Source organism: Lygodium microphyllum, chromosome 3 (genome assembly GCF_053477565.2).
Source record: "Lygodium microphyllum isolate KBCC chromosome 3, Lygodium_microphyllum_v1.1.10, whole genome shotgun sequence".
Classification (NCBI taxonomy): Eukaryota; Viridiplantae; Streptophyta; class Polypodiopsida; order Schizaeales; family Lygodiaceae; genus Lygodium; species Lygodium microphyllum.
In genome coordinates, this window is record NC_141137.1 from 132894630 (window position 1) to 132914565 (window position 19936).

At 40.2% G+C, this 19936-nt stretch overlaps 1 protein-coding gene across 2 annotated transcripts in view; it reads left to right on the top strand.

Annotated features, from left to right (window-relative positions):
- The window catches only part of LOC148038915 (plant cysteine oxidase 4-like), a 54800-nt gene extending 36612 nt beyond the window's left edge, over positions 1-18188 (top strand). For both annotated transcript variants that reach the window (XM_087674801.1, XM_087674802.1), the window contains exons 2-5: positions 16861-17033; positions 17172-17328; positions 17410-17604; positions 17779-18188. In XM_087674801.1, coding sequence (XP_087530927.1) covers positions 16861-17033; positions 17172-17328; positions 17410-17604; positions 17779-17897 — 644 coding nt within the window. In that variant the 3' untranslated portion in view covers positions 17898-18188. The remainder of the gene's footprint in view (positions 1-16860; positions 17034-17171; positions 17329-17409; positions 17605-17778) is intronic.
- The last annotated feature ends 1748 nt before the right edge of the window (positions 18189-19936 follow it).

The window sequence follows — 19936 nt, forward strand, 5'->3', positions numbered from 1 at the left end:
CTATAATACATTTTCAGGTTGCTGTAATTCATTTTCAGCATGCTGATTTGGTTGCCCAAGCTGGTTTTCAGCATCCCCTTGCTATCCATTTCATTAGGCTCAATGATGATATGCTCAAATGGAGTTGAATTTTCAGTGGCTGATGGTTGTCCAAGTGGCGGATCATGCTGAAATTTCACTTTTTTTTTGTCTTAGTCATTAGATGTGACATTTTTTAACAGCTTTGACTCATTAAATACCACATCCCGGTTACGTAGCACCTTTTTCATGCTTGGAACCCAAACTCTATAGCTCATTTCACCTTCATCTCCATAACCCATGAAGATGCCTCTATGAGATTTCATGTCAAGTTTGGTTCTGCTATCAGCAGGTACATGTACATAGCATTTGCACCCAAAGATCCTTAAGTGGTCATATAAAGCAGATTTGCTAGACCAAACCTCTTTAGGGATGCCACTTTCAAGTGCACGATGTGGAGATCGGGCAAATATGTACTGTGGTTTTAAGTGCCTCTTCCCAAAGTGATTGGGGGAAATTAAGTGTGGACAGCATGCACCAAATCTTCTCACATAATGTGCGATTCATTTGCTCAACCACACCATTAGATGACGGATGATAAGGAGCTGTAAGCTCCCGTGTAATCCCATTGACATCACAAAGCTTACTGAAATCTTTAGATACATACTCTCCCCCGTTGTCTGTTCTTATGCATTTTAATTTTAAATCCTTTTGAGTACTAACAAATGCATAAAACCTTTTAAAGCCTTCCTGTGACATTAATGTGACATTAAAAGTGATATTTAATGTCACATTAAGGTTATAAATGTGGAATGTGACATTAAAAGTGATATTTAATGTTACATTAAGGTAAATTTAGGGGAACATGCACGAGAATGACCGTCCGGGCTCTTGGGCGCCCGAACGGGGTTAAGGGGAGCCTAGAGAGTAAGGGAGTCCAGGAATAGTAGGACTCCAGGAAGTTGACGGCTGGCAAAGGGATCATGTTGAGGGCTAGCACTTATCTAGGCGTGGCTAGGAGGAGAACGACACTCGTGCTTTCCATCGATTTTGAGTTTTCTGACTCTCCGCCATTTAACATTGGTATCAGAGCCTATGGTTCAACGATCAGATCCGTTAAACTGTCAGAAATCTGTCAAGTTGTCAGCCGCCAGTCAGGCCGTCAATCTTTGTAACGTCGCGTGAGCACTAGGCGACGGGCCGAGAAGAAAAAAATGAGGAGGAGAGGCACCACGTCACATCGCTGAAAACGAGACGGGACGGGCCGTCGGAACGCGCCGTGAAGGAAAACAAAAAGAAGTGCAGCGCCACGTCACGTAAGTGACACATCTTACGTTACGGGCAGTAAAAGAAAAAAAAAAACGTGGGTCGTGAGGACCAGACCAGGCAAGGACGTGAGGACCAGACCAGGCAAGGACCAGATCAGGCGTGGAGCCGCCAGCATCAGACGTGGGTCATGAAAAAACGTGATTCTGTCATGATTGCTGTTGACGGGTAAATCCGACTGCTCCTGAGACGGATAGAACTGCGACTGCTGTGAGAGGGACAGAAGAATGTCATACACAACTGAAGCCACAGCCTGCCATTAAAAATCAGGGAAGTACTTTACTTGTATACAAATTTCTTATTTTTGCTTTCCAATTCCAGTGTATTAATGGCAGAAAAAGGGAAAGAAAGGGTAATGGAAAGTTCTAGTTCCAGGGATCAACCTATCGTAGATCCCCATGAATGAGACATACAAGAAGAACAATGGGAAGAATTTTTTGCCACGCGAGAGCAATTTGATGATCTTTCTGCTCGTGTGCAAACTCAGGGGGTTCAAATGGAATTTTTAACCCAAACACTTACTGAAATAAAATCTCAATTAACTTTATTGTTGGAAAGAGATAAAAATAAGATAGAAATCTCGGATGTCCCATCTTCATCGAAAGATTTAGATGTGACTATGCGAGATTCTAAGGAACCCCAAACTTACCATAAATTGAGGGATAATCCGGTTTTAAAGGATATGAAACCACCTCAATTTTACGGGGAGGAAAAAGATAGGAATAAAGATACAATCTTTAATTTCCTCCAAAAATGGGAAGATTTACATAAATTAAAAAATACCCCACCACATCTCCAAGCACTGGAGGCCAGTTTAACTTTAGGACCCAAAGCATATAAGTGGTGGCGAACCTTAAAGGAGGTGAATAAAATACCTGAAACTTGGGCTCAATTTGAATCCGTCTTTTTAAAAGAATTTCTTTCTGAAAATGAAATGGAAAGAAATTGGGAAGATTGGGATTATGTCAGACAAAAGGGAAGACCCCTGCTGACATATCTGGAGGAATATCGTGAGATAATCCTCAAATTGGAAGGAATTGATGAATTCCAAAAAACAAGAGGATTCATTAGGGGACTGGATAAAGCCTGTAAAAAGGAAGTAAAACGGAGTTTACCTAAGACGCTTGAAGAGGCAATTAAATTTGCATTAATCTATGAAGATAGTATGCGTCCAGGTACACTTACTAGTCCCACTGATACGGAGCCCAAGTCTAAGGAATTAGAAACCTCAAAATTTGTGGGCAAATTTAAAAGGAAAATGCAATTTTTAAAGGGTAGAAAACAACCTTTTGAAAAGAAACCATATATGAGGCCAAAGTTAAGTCCTGATGACTTTAATAAGGCCAAAAAAGAAAAATTGTGTTTTAATTGCCTATCCCCTAACCATGCGGCTTGGAATTGCCCTCAAAAGAAAAAGGGGGAAGATAAAGGAAAAGATAAGGACAAGGGCAAGGGAAAAGAAAAACAAATCCATGTAGTGCAGACCTTAGAATTAAAGGGCCATGAAAAGTATAAATCTTTAGAGGTCTTGCACATGGATGTACAACATAAGTGTTGTATGTCAACTTCTATGTGGCAGCCTACTTTTGGGCCACATGATTTACTTAGAGTACATGGATTGATAGCTGGAAAACGGGTTAGAGTCATGATTGATGACTCTGCCACACATAATTTTATAAATTATGCACTTGTCAAAAAATTGAAACTTCCCCAACAAACTAGTGAGCATCAATATGTTGTTCGTATGATGCAAGGCCAAGACAATAAAATATGGGATACAATGGTATCCAATCTGGAAATTGAAATTCAAGGATATAAAGATAAGCTTGATTTCCAAATAATGAACATGGAAAGAGCTGATATTGCTCTAGAGAGAGAGTGGCTATGGGGATTGGAACCATCCTTAAAACGTAGCTATCACCATAATACACTGGAATTTGAAAGGGATGGTAAGACTTTTGTCATTCAAGGTGAACATGAAGTATCTGATAATCCTTTGCTGTGTTCTACTGAAGTTCAGAAACTGATAAAGAAGGAAGTTTGTGAGGTATATATGTTATGGTCTCTTCCTGTACAGAATACTTTTACTTTCTGTAATATAAAGCAACAATTTTATTATGTTTGTGAGTTGAATGTTAATAATGAATTGAACAGTTTGTTAGATGATTTTAAAGATGTGTTTCCTTCTGATTTACCAAGTGGCCTTCCACCAGATAGGGGTGATATAAATTACCCAATTGATATAAATAAGGATACACACCCAATTTCAAAACCACCATATAGGTTTAAGTGAAACACAGCATCAAGAAGTTGAAAGACAAATTAAGGATTACCTGGATAAAGCATTTATTCAACCTAGTAATTCACCTTGGGCTTCACCAATTTTATTGGTCAAGAAAAAAGATGGTTCTATGCGACTTTGTGTTGACTATAGAGCACTTAATAAAATAACGGTGAAGAATAAATTTCCTATGCCCAGAATGGAATATCTTTTTGATCAATTGCAAGGGGCAAAATTCTTCACAAAGATAGACTTAAGATCAGGTTATCATCAAATAAGAATTAAGGCACAAGATGTTTCCAAGACGGCATTTCGTACTAGATATGGGCATTATGATTTTTTGGTGATGCCTTTTGGCCTCACTAATGCACCAGCTACCTTTATGAAGCTAATGAATAGTGTTTTACGGCTCTATCTAGGACATTTTGTAGTAGTCTTTTTGGATGAAATCTTGATCTTTAGTAAATCAAGAGAAGAACATTTGGAACACTTACAATTAGTATTCCAACTGCTAAGAACACATTCCCTTTATGCGAAGAAAACTAAATGTGAATTCTTTGCACAAGAGGTCAAATATTTAGGGCATATAATCTCGAAAGAGGGAATCAACATGGATCCAGAAAAAGTAAGGGCAATTATTGAATGGCCACCTCCACGGAACCTGGAAGAGCTGCAGATCTTTCTAGGTTTATCTGGATTTTATCGTAGATTCATTCGAGATTATGCCAAAATAGCTGTTCCAATGACAGACCAACTTAAAGGGAAAGGGAAAAGTTTTAATTGGGGAGCAGATCAAAATGAAAGTTTTCAAAAACTTAAGGTAGCTATTGCTACAGCTCCAGTATTATTAATAGTGGATCCCAACAAACCATTTGTGGTTGAAGCTGATGCCAGTGATAAGGCAATAGGCGCGGTCTTATTACAAGAAGGTCGACCAGTTGCTTTTGAAAGCAAGAAATTAGATCGTGCAAAACAGAATTATTCTGTGTATGAGAGGGAGCTGTATACAATAGTACATGCAATGAAGAAATGGAGGCACTATTTGTATGGTGCCAAACTTTTGATTTTATCGGATCATGAAAGCATTAAGTGGCTTAATGATCAACCAGATTTACACGGGCGTAAGGCCAGATGGGCCGAACTCCTCCAAGAGTTCGATTATGAGATAAGATATAGAAAAGGAAAGTATAATATAGTAGCTGATGCACTCAGCAGAATGCCCATCATTAATGAATTGAGTTTTACTCAGTTCACTTCCAACTTGCTTGAATCTTTAAAAGGGAAATGCCAGGTTGATCCGGCATATTCCAACATATGGGAAGCAATAAAAAATGGGGATCCAAATGAAAGTGCTTCTACTGAGGAAGGAATATCTGAGGATGTTCAACAAGGAAATGGAGCATCAGGGGTTGCTCAAATTGGATTCAAGTGGAAGAATTTTACCATTGATAATGGTTATTTACTCTACAAGGGTAGGGTATGTGTCCCGAAAGATATAGAAATAAGGCGCCAGATACTCTTTGAGTGTCATGATACCCCTAGTGCGGGACATCCAGGAGTTAATAAGACTTATAGTCTTATTAAAAGGCAGTTCTATTGGCCTAGAATGAATAAGGACGTCCTTGACTGTGGTCAAATGTAATAAATGCCAAGTTAATAAAGCTGAAAAATTAAAAATGGGAGGACTTCTCCATCCATTAGAAATTCCTTCGGGAAAATGGGAGAGTATCTCCATGGACTTTATTGTTGCTCCACCTAGAACACAGAGGGGGCACGACTCTGTGTGGGTAATTGTGGATAGGTTAATCAAAATGGCTAGGTTCATTCCAACTTCGACTGATGTTAAAACACCAGAATTGGCTAGATTGTTCGTAGAGAACATATACCGATTGTATGGCCTTCCGGGAAATATAGTTTCTGATCAGGATAGAAAATTTGATAGCCATTTTTGGCGTGCGGTATTTAGGAAATTGGATACTAAACTTAGCATCAGTACGGCAGATCACCCGCAAACAGATGGGCAAACTGAAAGGGTTAACCAAATTCTTGAAGATATGCTTAGGGCATATGTAAGTAAAAGGCAAACTAATTGGGAAGAGTATTTACCGATAGCAGAGTTTGCATATAACAGTGCCAAGCACTCTTCCACTGGATATAGTCCATTTATGTTGATGTATGGGTTTCAGCCCAGAGCTCCTTTTGCAGTAGGACTGCATAAGGAAAAGGTTCAGGCAGCTAAAAACTTTTTGGAGGATATGAATAGTATGTTAAAATTTGCTCAAGAAAATATTAAAAAAGCTCAAAATCGAGCTAGAGCATATGCAGATCCTCACCGAAGAGACATCTCCTTTGAAGAAGGAGAATTGGTCTATCTTAAGGTGCCTGAACAAACTAAAACTATGAAAAAGAGACATTGTCCAAAGCTTTCACCAAGGTATTGTGGTCCTTTCATAATACTTAAAAGGGTGGGAGAATTGACTTACAAGCTCCAATTACCTGCTGGCAGTAAAATACATCCAGTTTTTCATGTAAGCAAATTAAGGAAGAAGCTGGGTGATTTGGATAATCTAATCTTAAATGATGATATTGAGGAGTTATTCTATGACCAATCTGATCCACATGAACCAGAAAAAATATTAAATATTCGTAATAGGCGAACGAGGAATACTATTTATCAAGAATGTTTGGTTAAGTGAAAAGATTGTTCAGAAGAAAGCTCAACATGGGAGCGAGTAAGTACTTTAAAGAAAAGGTTTCCCGATTTACAGTTAGACCTTCCAAGTATCGTTTTCGAGGACGAAACCGATTCTTAAGGGGAAGGAAATGTGACATTAAATGTGATATTTAATGTCACATTAAGGTCATAAATGTGGAATGTGACATTAAAAGTGATATTTAATGTCACATTAAGGTAAATTTAGGGGAACATGCACGAGAATGACCGTCCGGGCTCTTGGGCGCCCGAACGGGGTTAAGGGGAGCCTAGAGAGTAAGGGAGTCCAAGAATAGTAGGACTCCAGGAAGTTGACGGCTGGCAAAGGGATCAGGTTGAGGGCCAGCACTTATCTAGGCGTGGCTGGGAGGAGAACGACACTCGTGCTTTCCATCGATTTTGAGTTTTCTGACTCTCCGCCATTTAACACTTCCAATGTCTCACTTTTTTGCTTAAGCAAGTAAATCTAGAATGGTCATCAATAAAAGACACAAAATAATGAAAACCACAATGAGTTTTTATTGCCATGGTGCATACATCAAGATGGATTAAATCCAAGATACATGCCTTCCTAAAGGCTCCATGAGAGTATGGACTCTTTACATATTTTCTCACAGTTATCATAAAAGTCAAGTTTTGAGTTTTTCACATCAACTCTTCCAAGTGAAAAAAGTGCCTGCAAACCCTTTTGGCTCATGTGTCCAAGACGCTTGTGTTATAACTCCATGTGTGACTGCACTTCAACAACTGCAACAAACTTTCTAGGAAGTGCCTTGTAGTAGAGATAATATAGAGTCTCTTTTTTATCACCTCTAGTGACTAGCATAGACCCTTTTTGTATCTTCCATATTCCACCACTAAAAGTAGTGAAGTAACCTTTGTTGTCTAGTTGCCCAACAAAATGCAAACTCTTCTTGATGCTAAGTACATACCTAACATCATGAAGGATGGATTCTTGACAATTTTCAAGAGCCAGGTGTATGGTGCCCATTCTTTCAATATCACATACATGGTTGTTGCCTAGATAGACTTTTTCAAAATTACCTTTTGCATAAGAAGAAAATCACTCTAAAGATGGAGTTACATGAAATGAAGTACCACTGTCAACAATCCACGATTGTGACAAACCATCATGAGCCGACAACAAAGCATCTATCACATCCCTTTTAGTGATATACATGTCCTCCATTGTTATATCATGTGGATTTGAAGATGCAACCAGCAAATCAACATCTTTATCTTCTTCTATCTCTTCAATAACAACACTAGATATCACATTTACTTTTTCTGTTTCTTTAGGGGTAGAGCTACCATCCTTTTCATTCTTTTTGCATTTTGCATTAGCACGATTCTTGCATTCTTGTTCCTTTTTAAAGTTCCCGCAATCGAGCTTTTTATGCCCTTTGCGACCACATTGATAACAAGTGACATCTTGCTGTTTTTCCTTGCTTTTGTTGTGATTTTTGTTCTTATTTGCAGCATTTGATATTTTTTAAGTTCTTCCTCTTACATTTTAGAGTGATCCATTGTTTTTTACACTTGTCTTGTGTCTAATCTTCATTGAGAATAGAACCATGCACACATCAAATGTCAAGTTGGGGTTGTTGCTCAATGATACAACTAGTGCTTGCCATGAGTCGAGCAAAGTCATGAGCAAGAAGATAGCCCTCAATTTAGGATCAAAAGTTGGCAAGCCTGCATCTTGTAATTGACTCAAAATACCAATGAAAGCATTCAAATGCTCCGAGGTAGGCTTAGACTCATCAAGCTTCAAGTTGACAAACTTTCGCATGAGATCTACTTGATTGAGAGGAGTTGTATTCTTATACGTAGCCTTGAGTTTCTTCCAAACTGCATAGGTAGTAGCAAGTCCCTTGATATCAACCAAGATATTATCTGTGACAACCATTTTAATGTAAGTAATGGCATTTTTATTCATTTTAGCCTAATCCTTATTTGACAAAGCAACAGGCTTATGTTCTGCCAAGGCATCATCACAATCCTTCAGAAAGAGTATACCTTGCATATGATCTTTCCAAAGATCAAAGCCATTGCCATTGAGTTTATGAATCTCAAATAGATTCTGTGTTAGATGTAGATGCATTGCCAGCCATCTTCAGCAATTAAAATTGCAATAAAGTGCTGAATATTTTCAGCCAATTAGCAAAGTTGCTGAGTGTAACAGCAAGTACACACACTAGTACTTCCAAGATGTCCAAGAAGTAGATGTTTTATTGCAATTTCAATCTCAAGTATTGATTACAGCAGGTACAAAAATTAAATCTGATACATTTGCATGAATGATAGCTTCTACTTTAGTAATACATCACCATGATACCCAAACGCAATAACCCAAGTACTGTAATGAGCATTCAGCAATACATGTGCCAAGAGAAGCTGCTCTTTTACAACATTTGAAACATCCCAAGTTTAAATTTCTCCTACTCAGTAGTGAATTTATTGCAAATTTCATTGTCAAGGCTCAAATTGACTCAAGGTGCGTCATTGATGTGAAAAGGCCCAAAATTTTTATAGTGAATTTGTCCCAATTGTATCAATACATCTTCTCGAGCATCAAATACAAGCAAATGTTACAGAAATTTTACAAATTCTACAAAAGCCCTAAATTTTAGGATCTAAGAGTGCACAAGTTTCAATGAAATTGGCTCAAACGAACAAAATTTCACTTATATGTGAAAAGCTCCAAAATTTTCGAGGCATGTGCACCCAATGTTTGCAATTTATGGGTCAACAATCACTGTTATGCGTATCTGGTACCAAATTTGAAAAAAGCCCCAAATTTCAAGCGTAAATTCGTACAGATTTGCATTTTGTACTTGCGCGTGTGAACACCTAGTAAAATAAGGAACACGACTCTTCAAAAAATTAAATAAATAAAAAAAGGTCAAAACATTGATTGTTTTGGCCCGTCACGTGTTGCGTGACCCGTTGCTTGTAGTCTTGGCATGTCACCATCTGTCTGGCGCGTGCAATCTAGTCGCTCGTGAGACGTTGACTTGACCTTCTGCCTTCTACCACTCCAGTGCATATCGCTTGCTACTCGACCTACCTGTCACGTGTGCGCCCATGGCTTGTCCAACCTGTCTGAGGTGGTCGCTTGCTGCATGTTCGTTTGCAGTAGATTAGATGTCAATAGTCTGTCAAATCTATCGAGTGCCCATCAGACTTGCACCTGATGTTGACACTTGTTGCATGCTTGGTACGGGTCACGATTGTCTGCATCGATTCTCGTGCTTTGATACCAATTTGAAGAGTACAAGCAGAAGCAAAACAGAGTATGTGCGTCGATCAAGGTGCAGCAGTGGTTGAGTGAACAGTGAGTGAGTGAGAATCGACCGATAGGTGTGTACTAGTGTGGTACACACAAGAATAAAAGAATGCATTTATACTTAGGGTACAATATACTTACACTCGCAAGGGTGAGTTCACATGTGTAAACTAATATACATAAGGGTAGCGTAAGGGCCTTTACACCCAACAATGAGATCGAGTACAAGGTAGCTTTCATAGCAATAGTTGAATATGTATGGATGTGCATATGGTCGGTTGATCTATAGATCTCATTGGAGGGTCTTAGACCCATTTTTTGATAGTTAGAGTGCTATTGTAATAGCACGAAATCCGTTGTTTCATGCTTGTACAAAACACATCGAGGTTTACTATCAATATGTCACAAAAAGATATTATGTAGGAAAGATCAGCTTGATGTATGTTCCTACATAGAGAAATGCTACATACATTTTTACCAAAGCGTTACCATGTGATAAGGCTGAAGTCGTTTGAAAGTCCTTGAACTCACTACTGTTGGGTGATTGATCTTCCTTGTACTTTGTCACATTGGCTATGTAGGAGGGTGTTAGAATTTGTTAATTTTGTGCAGTGCCCAATGTAATTTGTGGTGTGGACACTTATTAAAGTAGTGATGCTAGGCTCTAGAGTAAATAAACCTAACTCTAGTTAGTCGGTGGAAATGTGATTAGGTCAACTATAGATCTAAGCCTTAGTTGTACTTTCATCTTTCTTTTCCAATTAAGCAAGTATACTCTTTCGTTGAGCTCACACATTGTCACTATCTATCACGAGGATGTGAATTTTTATTGCTTTGCTTAGCACTTGATTAAAAGTTAATGAAATGTGCTAATGTGACTTGCACATGCGAGGTGTAAGTTAATTATTTCACAGTGTGGGACCCAGGACCTTGAAATATTAGTTGATACCAAAGGTAAAAATTGTAATAAGTGATGTCTAATAGGTACTAGGTGGTACCTAGTGTCAGATTTGGGGCTAAATCAATTTATTGGCCACTAATGTCAGTGGTGATATTAGAGGCAAATTGACGTAGCCAATTTAATTATTGATTGGTGGGATTATTTGTCTGGGAACTAGAATAATTATTAAATTAACTTTTTAAATAATATTTTGAAAATTAATTTAATAAGTTGATAATGCTGAAAAATGGGATTAGAAGGTTGCCCCTTGGCAAAACTTGCCCATGCAAGTGGAAAAAACGTTTTGAGAGGCTAGTGGAAGTCTATTTCAGCCATTGTGTGAGAGAGATTTTTACAGAGCAAGGAGATGTTGTTGATGTGATTTGTAGCTACCAAGGACCATTCCTATAGTAGGTGATAGCAGCCCAAGGTGCTTTTGGTATAGGTGACAGCATTCAGGAGGAGGCAATAGTCTTTTTGGTAGTTCTAAGCTATACATGGTGGCTTTCATGGTTGTTTGAGCAGGACAATAGCGGTTTTTTAGCATTTCTCATGATGAAACTCTGAAATTTCTCTCTATCGCATTCTCTCTCATCCCCTGGCTATCTCTTAAGTTATTTTAGTAGAATCTAGCTATTTGAGTCATCAAAGATGAAGATATTGAAAAATCTTTGTTGTGAATCCTAATTTATAGCAAAAACAAGAATTTAATAGCCACCTCGGGATGCGTGCTCAAAATTAAAGGCCTAGGGCTTGAATTTCAATAGCTGAAATTTAGGAATTTTAGGGAGACTCAAGAGGCCAGCCGACCAATATCATATTTGGGGTTGGATTTGTCTTTCAAGGAGCAGGGTGAAGGCTATAATCCCTGAGCAAAGCAAGAAGCAAATTGGTTTGGAGGCTTGGTGGTTAGTTTTGACAGCAATTGGCACTTGGATTAGCGGAGGAGGTCAGAGGATCTTAGTTGTACTCTATCTATTTGCAATAAAAGTTAAAGAAATACTAGAAGGGGCATTAATTTTGGGACTAACAAGTTGTTCATTGTCCAAGATTAAAGTGGTAACATTTGCATTTTCATTTTATGTGAATTTTATGCTTGTTGTAATTACTATTAAATCAGGTCATTATCATCCTCTTTAAGGAATGAGGTTGGTTAGATGGTTCTATTACTGGAGGCATGTGATTGAAGGTTAGAAGCTTTGCTTTAGTGTTGAAATTGTATTCAAGCGAGCATTACAGCAAGAATGTCTGTAGACAGTGAGATGGGATCAAGTAGAGATGATGCCTCTAATTTTGAAAATTCACAAAGTGTTGGGGAAAATACAATGCTTGATCTTGGACAAGGCACGCAGCATGGGCAGCAAGTTGAGAATGAGGGAATTGGACAAGAGGTGGGTCCTTCTAGGTCTCTTGAAGGTGATGACTAGCAAGAGGAAGAGAAATTTGATGACTAATTTAAAGATCAGCTAAGAATATCAGCTAAAATGTTTGTGTAATTGGCAATGACAAACGGTGTGGACTTTGTAGCAACAGCAGTAGCATTTGAAACAGACATCCCAGACTACTCATTTTTCTCCCTGGCAATGCGTTTCTTGCTTCTGTGATGTAATGATCTGGCTTTTTACAATAATGGCACCTTCTTGGCTTGCATGTCCCCTGCTTGTTTTGTGAAGTTCCTAAGTTTCCAAAACTCTGCAGAGCATTCCTGGATTGATTGCCCTTGCCCTTTTGTCTTGCCATAAAAGCCTGTTCAAAGGCTACAACATCCACCTTGGGTTGTCATGTCCGATGGCGTCCGATTAGTATAGTTTGATGCTAGTACGATACTAATCAGACTAATAAATCTTGGACCTACATCCGATGAAAGAAAAAATACGTATAATTTTAAAGGGAGAACTTGAAAGGATGAATAAGATGGCGGGGGAGGGGAGGTTTTTATAGAAAAGGAGGGTGAATTTGTTAGTTTAAAACTTTAATATTTAATCTTTTCTCTTGAGTCTTTGTGTGAGAGAAATAAAAGATAGAGAGAATGAAAAGAAAGATAAGAAAGAAAGAAAAGAATAGAGAGAAAGAAAAGAAGAATAGAGAAGATTCAAGAAAGAAAAGAAAAAAAGGGTTGCGGGGCTTGAAAATGGTAAAAAAAGTGATCGTTTGCTCATCGCAAGGTCCAGGCGTTTGGGACCCGGTGCCCGCATAACGGTCGACTGTCAGGAGTACAAGGTCGGCGGACAGGGTGCAATCAGGCAACTCTGGCGGGAAACGAACCGGACAGGTATGCGGACGGGATTGGACGGGTCGGACGAGTCAACCCGTCCATCGGACGTGGACAACCTTGCATAATCCACCCCACTATTCTTCCTTGTCTTCTCTTCTTCCAACAACAAACTAACCAATTGAAGAAAGGTAAGTGGCTGCAGAGAAATTCTCATTGTGAGATTCAATGCCATGTGAAAGGCCAAATAAGAAGGTGGCAAAGAATTCAAAGTAGTAGAGATCATCTGAGCATTAGACATTGACATAATGCTAAATATTTTTTGCAACAAGTATATACTTCATCATGAAGGACCATAGAGAATAGTTATTGCCATCCAATCTACTTTAGATACATAAGTGAATACATCACTTTGTCCTTGATTTGCCATGATAAATGTCACTCTTCCAAAAGGCACAAGAGCAATAACAAGAGCTGGCCTGACCTGGAAATCTGTAAATTTCCAGAAATCACAGCAAATGCCAAGCTGTAATCAACTAAACCGTGTCACACTTGACCACTACTAACTCAATGTGCTGAAATTTTTGCAGATTTTAGCAAGTAGCACGCTGTCCAATGCAAGAACAGTGCTCAGCAGCACTAAAGACACAAAAGCCCCAAAATTTGACTGTCTAATGTGCACGATTTCAGTCAACTTCAGACTGAAACTTTAGTACATATGCCAATGTCTACCAAACATTCTGACCCAAATTCCAACAAATTTCTGCAATTTTTGCATGAAAGCACTTGCTGTAGCAGAAATAGACCTTTCCATGTAAAAGCCCCTTGCCACGGCTTTGATATTTTGAATAAAATGATAAGATATACCTGCCTCGGCTGAGAATGAGCCAAGGATGAGCTGAGCACGAGTTGTGGGTGCTTGGACCAGGCAGTGGCTTGGATAGGTTGGCAGCCCAGGCAGTGGGTAGGTGATTGAGCACGAGCTATGGGTGCTTGGACCAGGTGGCGGCTTGGATAGGCTGGCGGAGTTGGCGGCCCAGGCGGTGGGTAGGCAATTGAACAGGGAGGTAGCGGCGGTGGCTGTTGGGATAGACAGGTGATGCAGCCTGAATAGGTTGGTGGCAATTGTACTGCAGGCGACAGGTCAGGGTGGTGGCGGCGGTGGCAGCGGCAGCTACCTGAACAAGGCAGCTTGTGTTGCAGCTGGTGGAGTGGCCGTCCAGCTGGGTTGACAAGCCAAACGTGGAGGTGCTGGATGGGTAGTGGCTGCTGCTGCAGCTGGTGGATAGGGTGTTGACCTAGCGAGGGAGTTGCAAGGACCTTGAGCTTTGATACCACTTGATGGATCGGAGATGGCAGTATCAACACATCATAGAAGGGCCGATTCGCTGACTTACCTAAAGTTTGCTCTCATAACGTGAACTATAAATTATCTTAGGGGAAAGGTATGACGGCTGTGTCAGAGCATTGCAAGGGATTTCATAAATCCTTAGTTTTCTACTAGAAAAAAGCGTTGTACTCCATGAACCAAGGGTAATGGTAGTTGCTTCTTCTAGACAAGAAGCCTCTCAAAGAACACCTCCAGATGTGAGCTAGTTGTTCATAGGTGACTATTAGGTCAATTAGGAATATTCAGGTTGGTCCTCCATGGGTAATGACAGGACGCTTCCCCTGCGGGGTAGACCTAGGATTAACTAGCCGAAACAAAATCCGATCATTCTAGTTAGAGTATGGATGGCGATGATTGGAAGGTAAACTCTACCAAGGTCGACTCATCAACATAGAATATGAAGAGAGATTTGACAATGAGCGAACTACTAAGTAATTCACATGAAATTCTAGGCCAGAAATTACAGATTTCACATTTCGAAGTAACCCCAAAGGAATCACTTTCCTTTGATTAGCCACACGTAAAACTATATGGGTAGGTTCTAGATTCTTCAACCCTAATTCTTGCATCGTTTGCTCTATCATCAAATTGACTGTTGAGCCATCATCTAAGTGCACTTCATTCAGCAAGTGGCCATTAATAGTATGTCGAAAGTAGAGAGAGTGAGAGTGCGGTCTGTGCACGACTTGAATGATTGAAAGTGTGTTACACAAGGTACAAAGTACAACCCTTGACTTTAGGGTTGTGTAAGTGACCAAACTGTGTAACATAAATACACAAATAAAGAGTAATATGACTATGGGGAAAAACCTCTCTTACGGAGAGTAAAAGGTGCCCCAATGTCCTACTGTAGATCATCAACACTCCTATGTGAGCGTAGGCATGAGTAAAACCCAACATAACGGAGCTAGTGGCTTCTCACCCGAGGTTGTATTTTAGGTTCTATTGCTCATTTGGTGTCCTGACTATCTTCTAGGTCTCTTTTTAGGTGGCATTCTTGGATTACAGAGTGGATCTTATTCTCTTCACCTCACTCTTCTTTTGTGCTGCTTTTTGGGCTTGAGAGGGGGTGTTGAGAAACCACATCATTCTGTCCAGTCTCCCTTCTTCATTCCCATTTTTGGTTTTAGTTTCTAGCCCCAAAAAGGGCTTTCTAGGGCTTTCTAAGAGAGTTGGAGTGCCACTCGAGAGACTTCAATGGGCAAGACTTGAGACTGTTCGTGCCTATATATATACAGCACATCCCCCATTTTTAGCATCTCACCACACCCACTTCTTTTCATGAGGTCTCTCTCCTTTGTCCACCATCTCCATTTGTTGTGCTGCCAGGCGTTAGTCATCTCCTTCCCAGATCTGCGTTTATGGTAGCAGTGGCTTCCTTCTTAGTTGGCGATATCCCTACATAGTGGGTGACAACACTTCTCCTCCTGGTGTTGGCTTTTGACAGTTGGCGATAGCTCCTCCTCCTCTAGGTGGCTTCATGAGTTTGCGTTTGGCTGTTTGGCTGGCTCCTTCATCACTTGGTGATAGATGACTAGCCCTTGCACCTTGTGACTGGCAGTTAGCTTCACCCATTTGCATTTGCTGCATTTGGGATCTGCTTCACTACTGACAAACTCCTCCTCCACCAGGCATCAGCATCAGAGCTTGCGACATTTGCATTTTCAGCTTCTGACTCTTCACCTCCGGCGTCACTCTCCAGCACAGTTGGCTTCAGTCTTCAGGCTGTGTTTGTAGACTCAAAGGCTCCTCATCCTCCGATGGCAGTCTCCTTGCTCCAGGCATTACCAATCATCATCATCCCTGTGTTACGGATTCAGAGGCTTCTCTTCGATGGCAGGCTCCCTGCTCCAGGCAACACCTCATCATCCCTGTGTTTGCAAACTTAGAGGCTTCTTCGGCAGTCTCCCTGCTCCAGGGCATCCTTCATCCTACGGCACCCTTGTATCAGATTCACTTCATTATTTCATTCATTCATCTGAGTTTCTCTCCTTTTCTCCTCTCAGTGTTTTCTGTACACACTGTGTTTCTCCCTTTAAACCCTACTGTTTCTCTGGTTGCTCAGTCATTTCTTGACAGGTGGCAGTGGCAGCAGGAAAGGGGAATAAACAGGTGGAGGGAAGGGCATGACAGACTGTCACTGTAGGTACATGGGCATGAAGGTGGCAGCAGTGGCTGACTTGGGGGAGGGGCAGACAGGCTGCAGTGGTAGTGTGAGAGCAGGACGGAAGAGGAGGCTTCTGGCAGCGGGCAGGAGCTGGGTGGATAGAACAAGGGGGTGGGCAGAGCTGGCTCTGACAGTGGGCTGGGCAGGCGACAAGGGAAGAGGTGGTGACAACAGAAGTGGCAAGGGAGGAGTGTGGTGGTGAGGGAGGAGTGAGGCAGTAGCTGTGGTGGCAGCAGCAATGACTTGGGGGGTTGGGTGTGGTAGGCAGCTCGTATTTGCCTGCTCTTGTAAGAGTTGACAAGAACTTTCCCTTTTTTTCTGATAACTGATGTATGATTTTTTGCAGAACATCCAAGTCCCTATTAACGCAAATATACAAATTTTCAGTGTTTTGTAACCAAAACTATACATAAGATATATGCCATTGCATCCTGATCAGTTTCATACTTCAGCTGTGGTGTAGCTCATGGCCATTCTATAACTCAGAGATCTTAATCATCTGCCTTGTAACATTGTGGATGCAGATTTGATCACCCTTTCAGAACTTGGTTTGAACGAAGAAACTCTCATCCAACAAGATCGTGGCTTTGGCTATTTTGGGATGTTAAGTGGTTGGAAGGGCCTACAATCATCCATGGTGGCTCGGTGGGCACCACCAATTTCCTATCTGCACATTCATGAATGCGAGAGTTTTTCAGTAAGCATGCAATCTGTAAATCAAAGATGGTGAATAACTTGAGGATACATGCATTGTCCTGGTCTTGGAGATTATTAGTCTGTGATTATACATAATGTCTGATAGTGCTTATTTACAAGTTTTTTTTTGCAATTGCAGATGGGTATCTTTTGTCTCCCAACCTCAGCAGTCATTCCTCTTCATAACCATCCTGGCATGGTTGTCCTAAGCAAACTTCTTTATGGCTCTATGCATGTGAAAGCTTACGACTGGGTAGATCCTTCTATGCAAAGCACTGGGACCACGCAACAGCAGTGTAAGGCTCATGATAAAGCTTTCTTTTCAAGTTTGAAGGAACATCTCTTCTATTTGCTTTAAGACTTCTTCCATTTTGCAGCTAGGGTCGCAAGATTGGTTGTAGACCAGGTTTTTTCTGCACCTTGTGAACCATCTATATTATACCCTGCGAGTGGAGGAAATATACATGCCTTCACAGGGGTAACATCTTGTGCTGTTCTTGATATACTTGCTCCTCCATACTCCGAGAAACAAGACAGGAATTGTACCTATTACCGTGATTATCCATACTCAGGTAGAAACTTATTGGAGATAGTTGATAAGTATACTTAAAATTAGAGTGATAATGCAGCTGCAGTGAAAATATTGTTTCATTTCTCTTTAATGTTTGAAAATTTCTCGACATTGTGTTGCACTCAGCACATCAAGATCTTTATGATCATCAGGCTTTTGGTTTTTTAATGAGCAGGTGTTCTTACGGACAAAGATGCCAACGAACAGGTCCTTGCCTGGTTGGAGGAATTTCAACCTCCAGCTGATTTTGTTGTGAAATGGATACCTTATGAACCTCCAAAGATTCGATTGTAGTACTGGGCAATTGCTGCAGGCTACAACTTTACTACGGTGGACATCTTCAACTGGCCATTAGATTGAGAGCAGCATTCCATCCTGGAAGAGGGTTCACAGTTGAAAGGCTACCTTCCATCGGGATGAGAAGACAGTATTGCATTTCTTTGTTTAGGTTGCGCATATTAAGCTTATGGTCATGTACAGTTTGTATTGGTAATATGTTCACAAGTCTTTATGGTCTTGTGCTGTGAAATTCAGAAGACAGAGAGACCATTTAAAGGATGAATCAATAGATGTTTTCATTCCCCATGATCGATGTGCTGCTAAAAGGGTTCTTTTTTGTCGTTTTTTGAAGGACAAGATGTGCTCTATGCTATGCTATAGCAGCATGTAGAAAACTCTCCTTTGTGTTTGGGGGTTTCCTTTTGTTTTATGTGCTTCCTTTGTCCTTGTGGCTTGCATAGCATGTAGAAAACTCTGCTTTGCATTTGGGGGTTTCCTTTTGTTTGATGTGCTTCATGTGTCATCGGGGCTTATGTTGCGTTTCCATGATAGTGTGGATAAAATGAGAGCTCAATTAAAACATGTGAATCCTAGTCAGCACTAGATGTACAGATGCAGGCACTGGGATATTTGGATGACAACTCCTTTGGATGATTGGAGTGTTTTAGGTCACTGCATTTGGATTAGCTTTAGCTTCAGTATTTCAGTGCAGCTTACAGTATTTTCACTTTTCATTTTGACTCTTGGGTATAAGATAAGCATGATGTAACTCCTTTCAGGTCACGTAGATCTCCCGGGCTTTTCTATAGATATTGATATGGCTTTCTGTCTTTTTGTGCTGTGCATGTGTCAGAATGCATGCTTTGGCTACAAATGTAAGTAAATTCATGTCATTGGAGTGACCCCCTGCAGAAAGAAATTACTTAATGGAAGCAGAAAGGAGCCTTAGGCAAGGACTCTTGGGCTCTTGGATATAAGCTTAATAGAGTTTGGAAAATAGTCTCTAAAAAGATGGTTACTGAATGATAAATGCAGCACGTAGTACATGTGCCTGCAGTCATGATATCTCATTATTTTGAAAACAGAATGAAGGTTAGATTCATGTATTGGAAAATTGAGAACGGGGCCGATAGCTATGTAAACAAGGCAGTTGTCCCTTGAATGACTGACACTATTAAATGCAAATGTTTTAACATGTTAGTAATCGTTTTGGTGTTTGCACTTTTTTTTGGGTGGGTGGTTTTTTAAACCGGGGCGGGGGCGGTTTGGTGTACATTCCAGATGGCACCTCGTGATGTATAGATTGTATACTATCGATTGTTTGCAAGTTTGGTTTCTTTTCCAGTCATAATCTGTTGGCATTTGATAAACCATGTTTATGTCCGTTAGTTTGCGCTTTCTACTATGCTGTCAAGCATCTACGTTGCGTTTATGATTCTATCTTTTGAGTAGCTGAGGTCTGGTGTGATAGAGGTACTTGCGTTGACATAGCATGTACGTATGAGTTGAGTCACACTTAGATGTGAATGTTGGCAACAAAGCATTTTGGAAAGGCAGAACACAATAGTGTAGACCACTTACTGATGTTTGTCCTCACTAATAAGCTTCCTAGTGATGTGTCGTGTATATCCTTGTCACTTTAGGCTATATGTGATATCTTGCCTTTGACTTGGCATGTTCAAGGTTGCTGTAATTACTCATGTATGGCCTCCCTCATTGAAGAGTGGGTTCCTCTTATTTTGACATGTTGGTAATTTTGATATTCTTAGATGCATCAAAGGTCAATTATTTGTAAATCTTGTTAGTACTTTGTATGTTGGGTCTTGCTTCAAGGCTCGAGTGTCTACCAATCCTTGAAAGATTTTGGCATTTTCATAGGACTCTTCAACTCATTGAGGTGAAGTATTGCCCACGATGAATAAATATAAATCTTTTCCAAAAGATGTAAAGATTGGGATCTATTTTTGTTGGGATAATGAGACCTAAGCACAAATAACTAAAGTAAGTACCTACAAGTAGACCAATTCATAGTTCGTTAAAAAGTTAATCAAAAG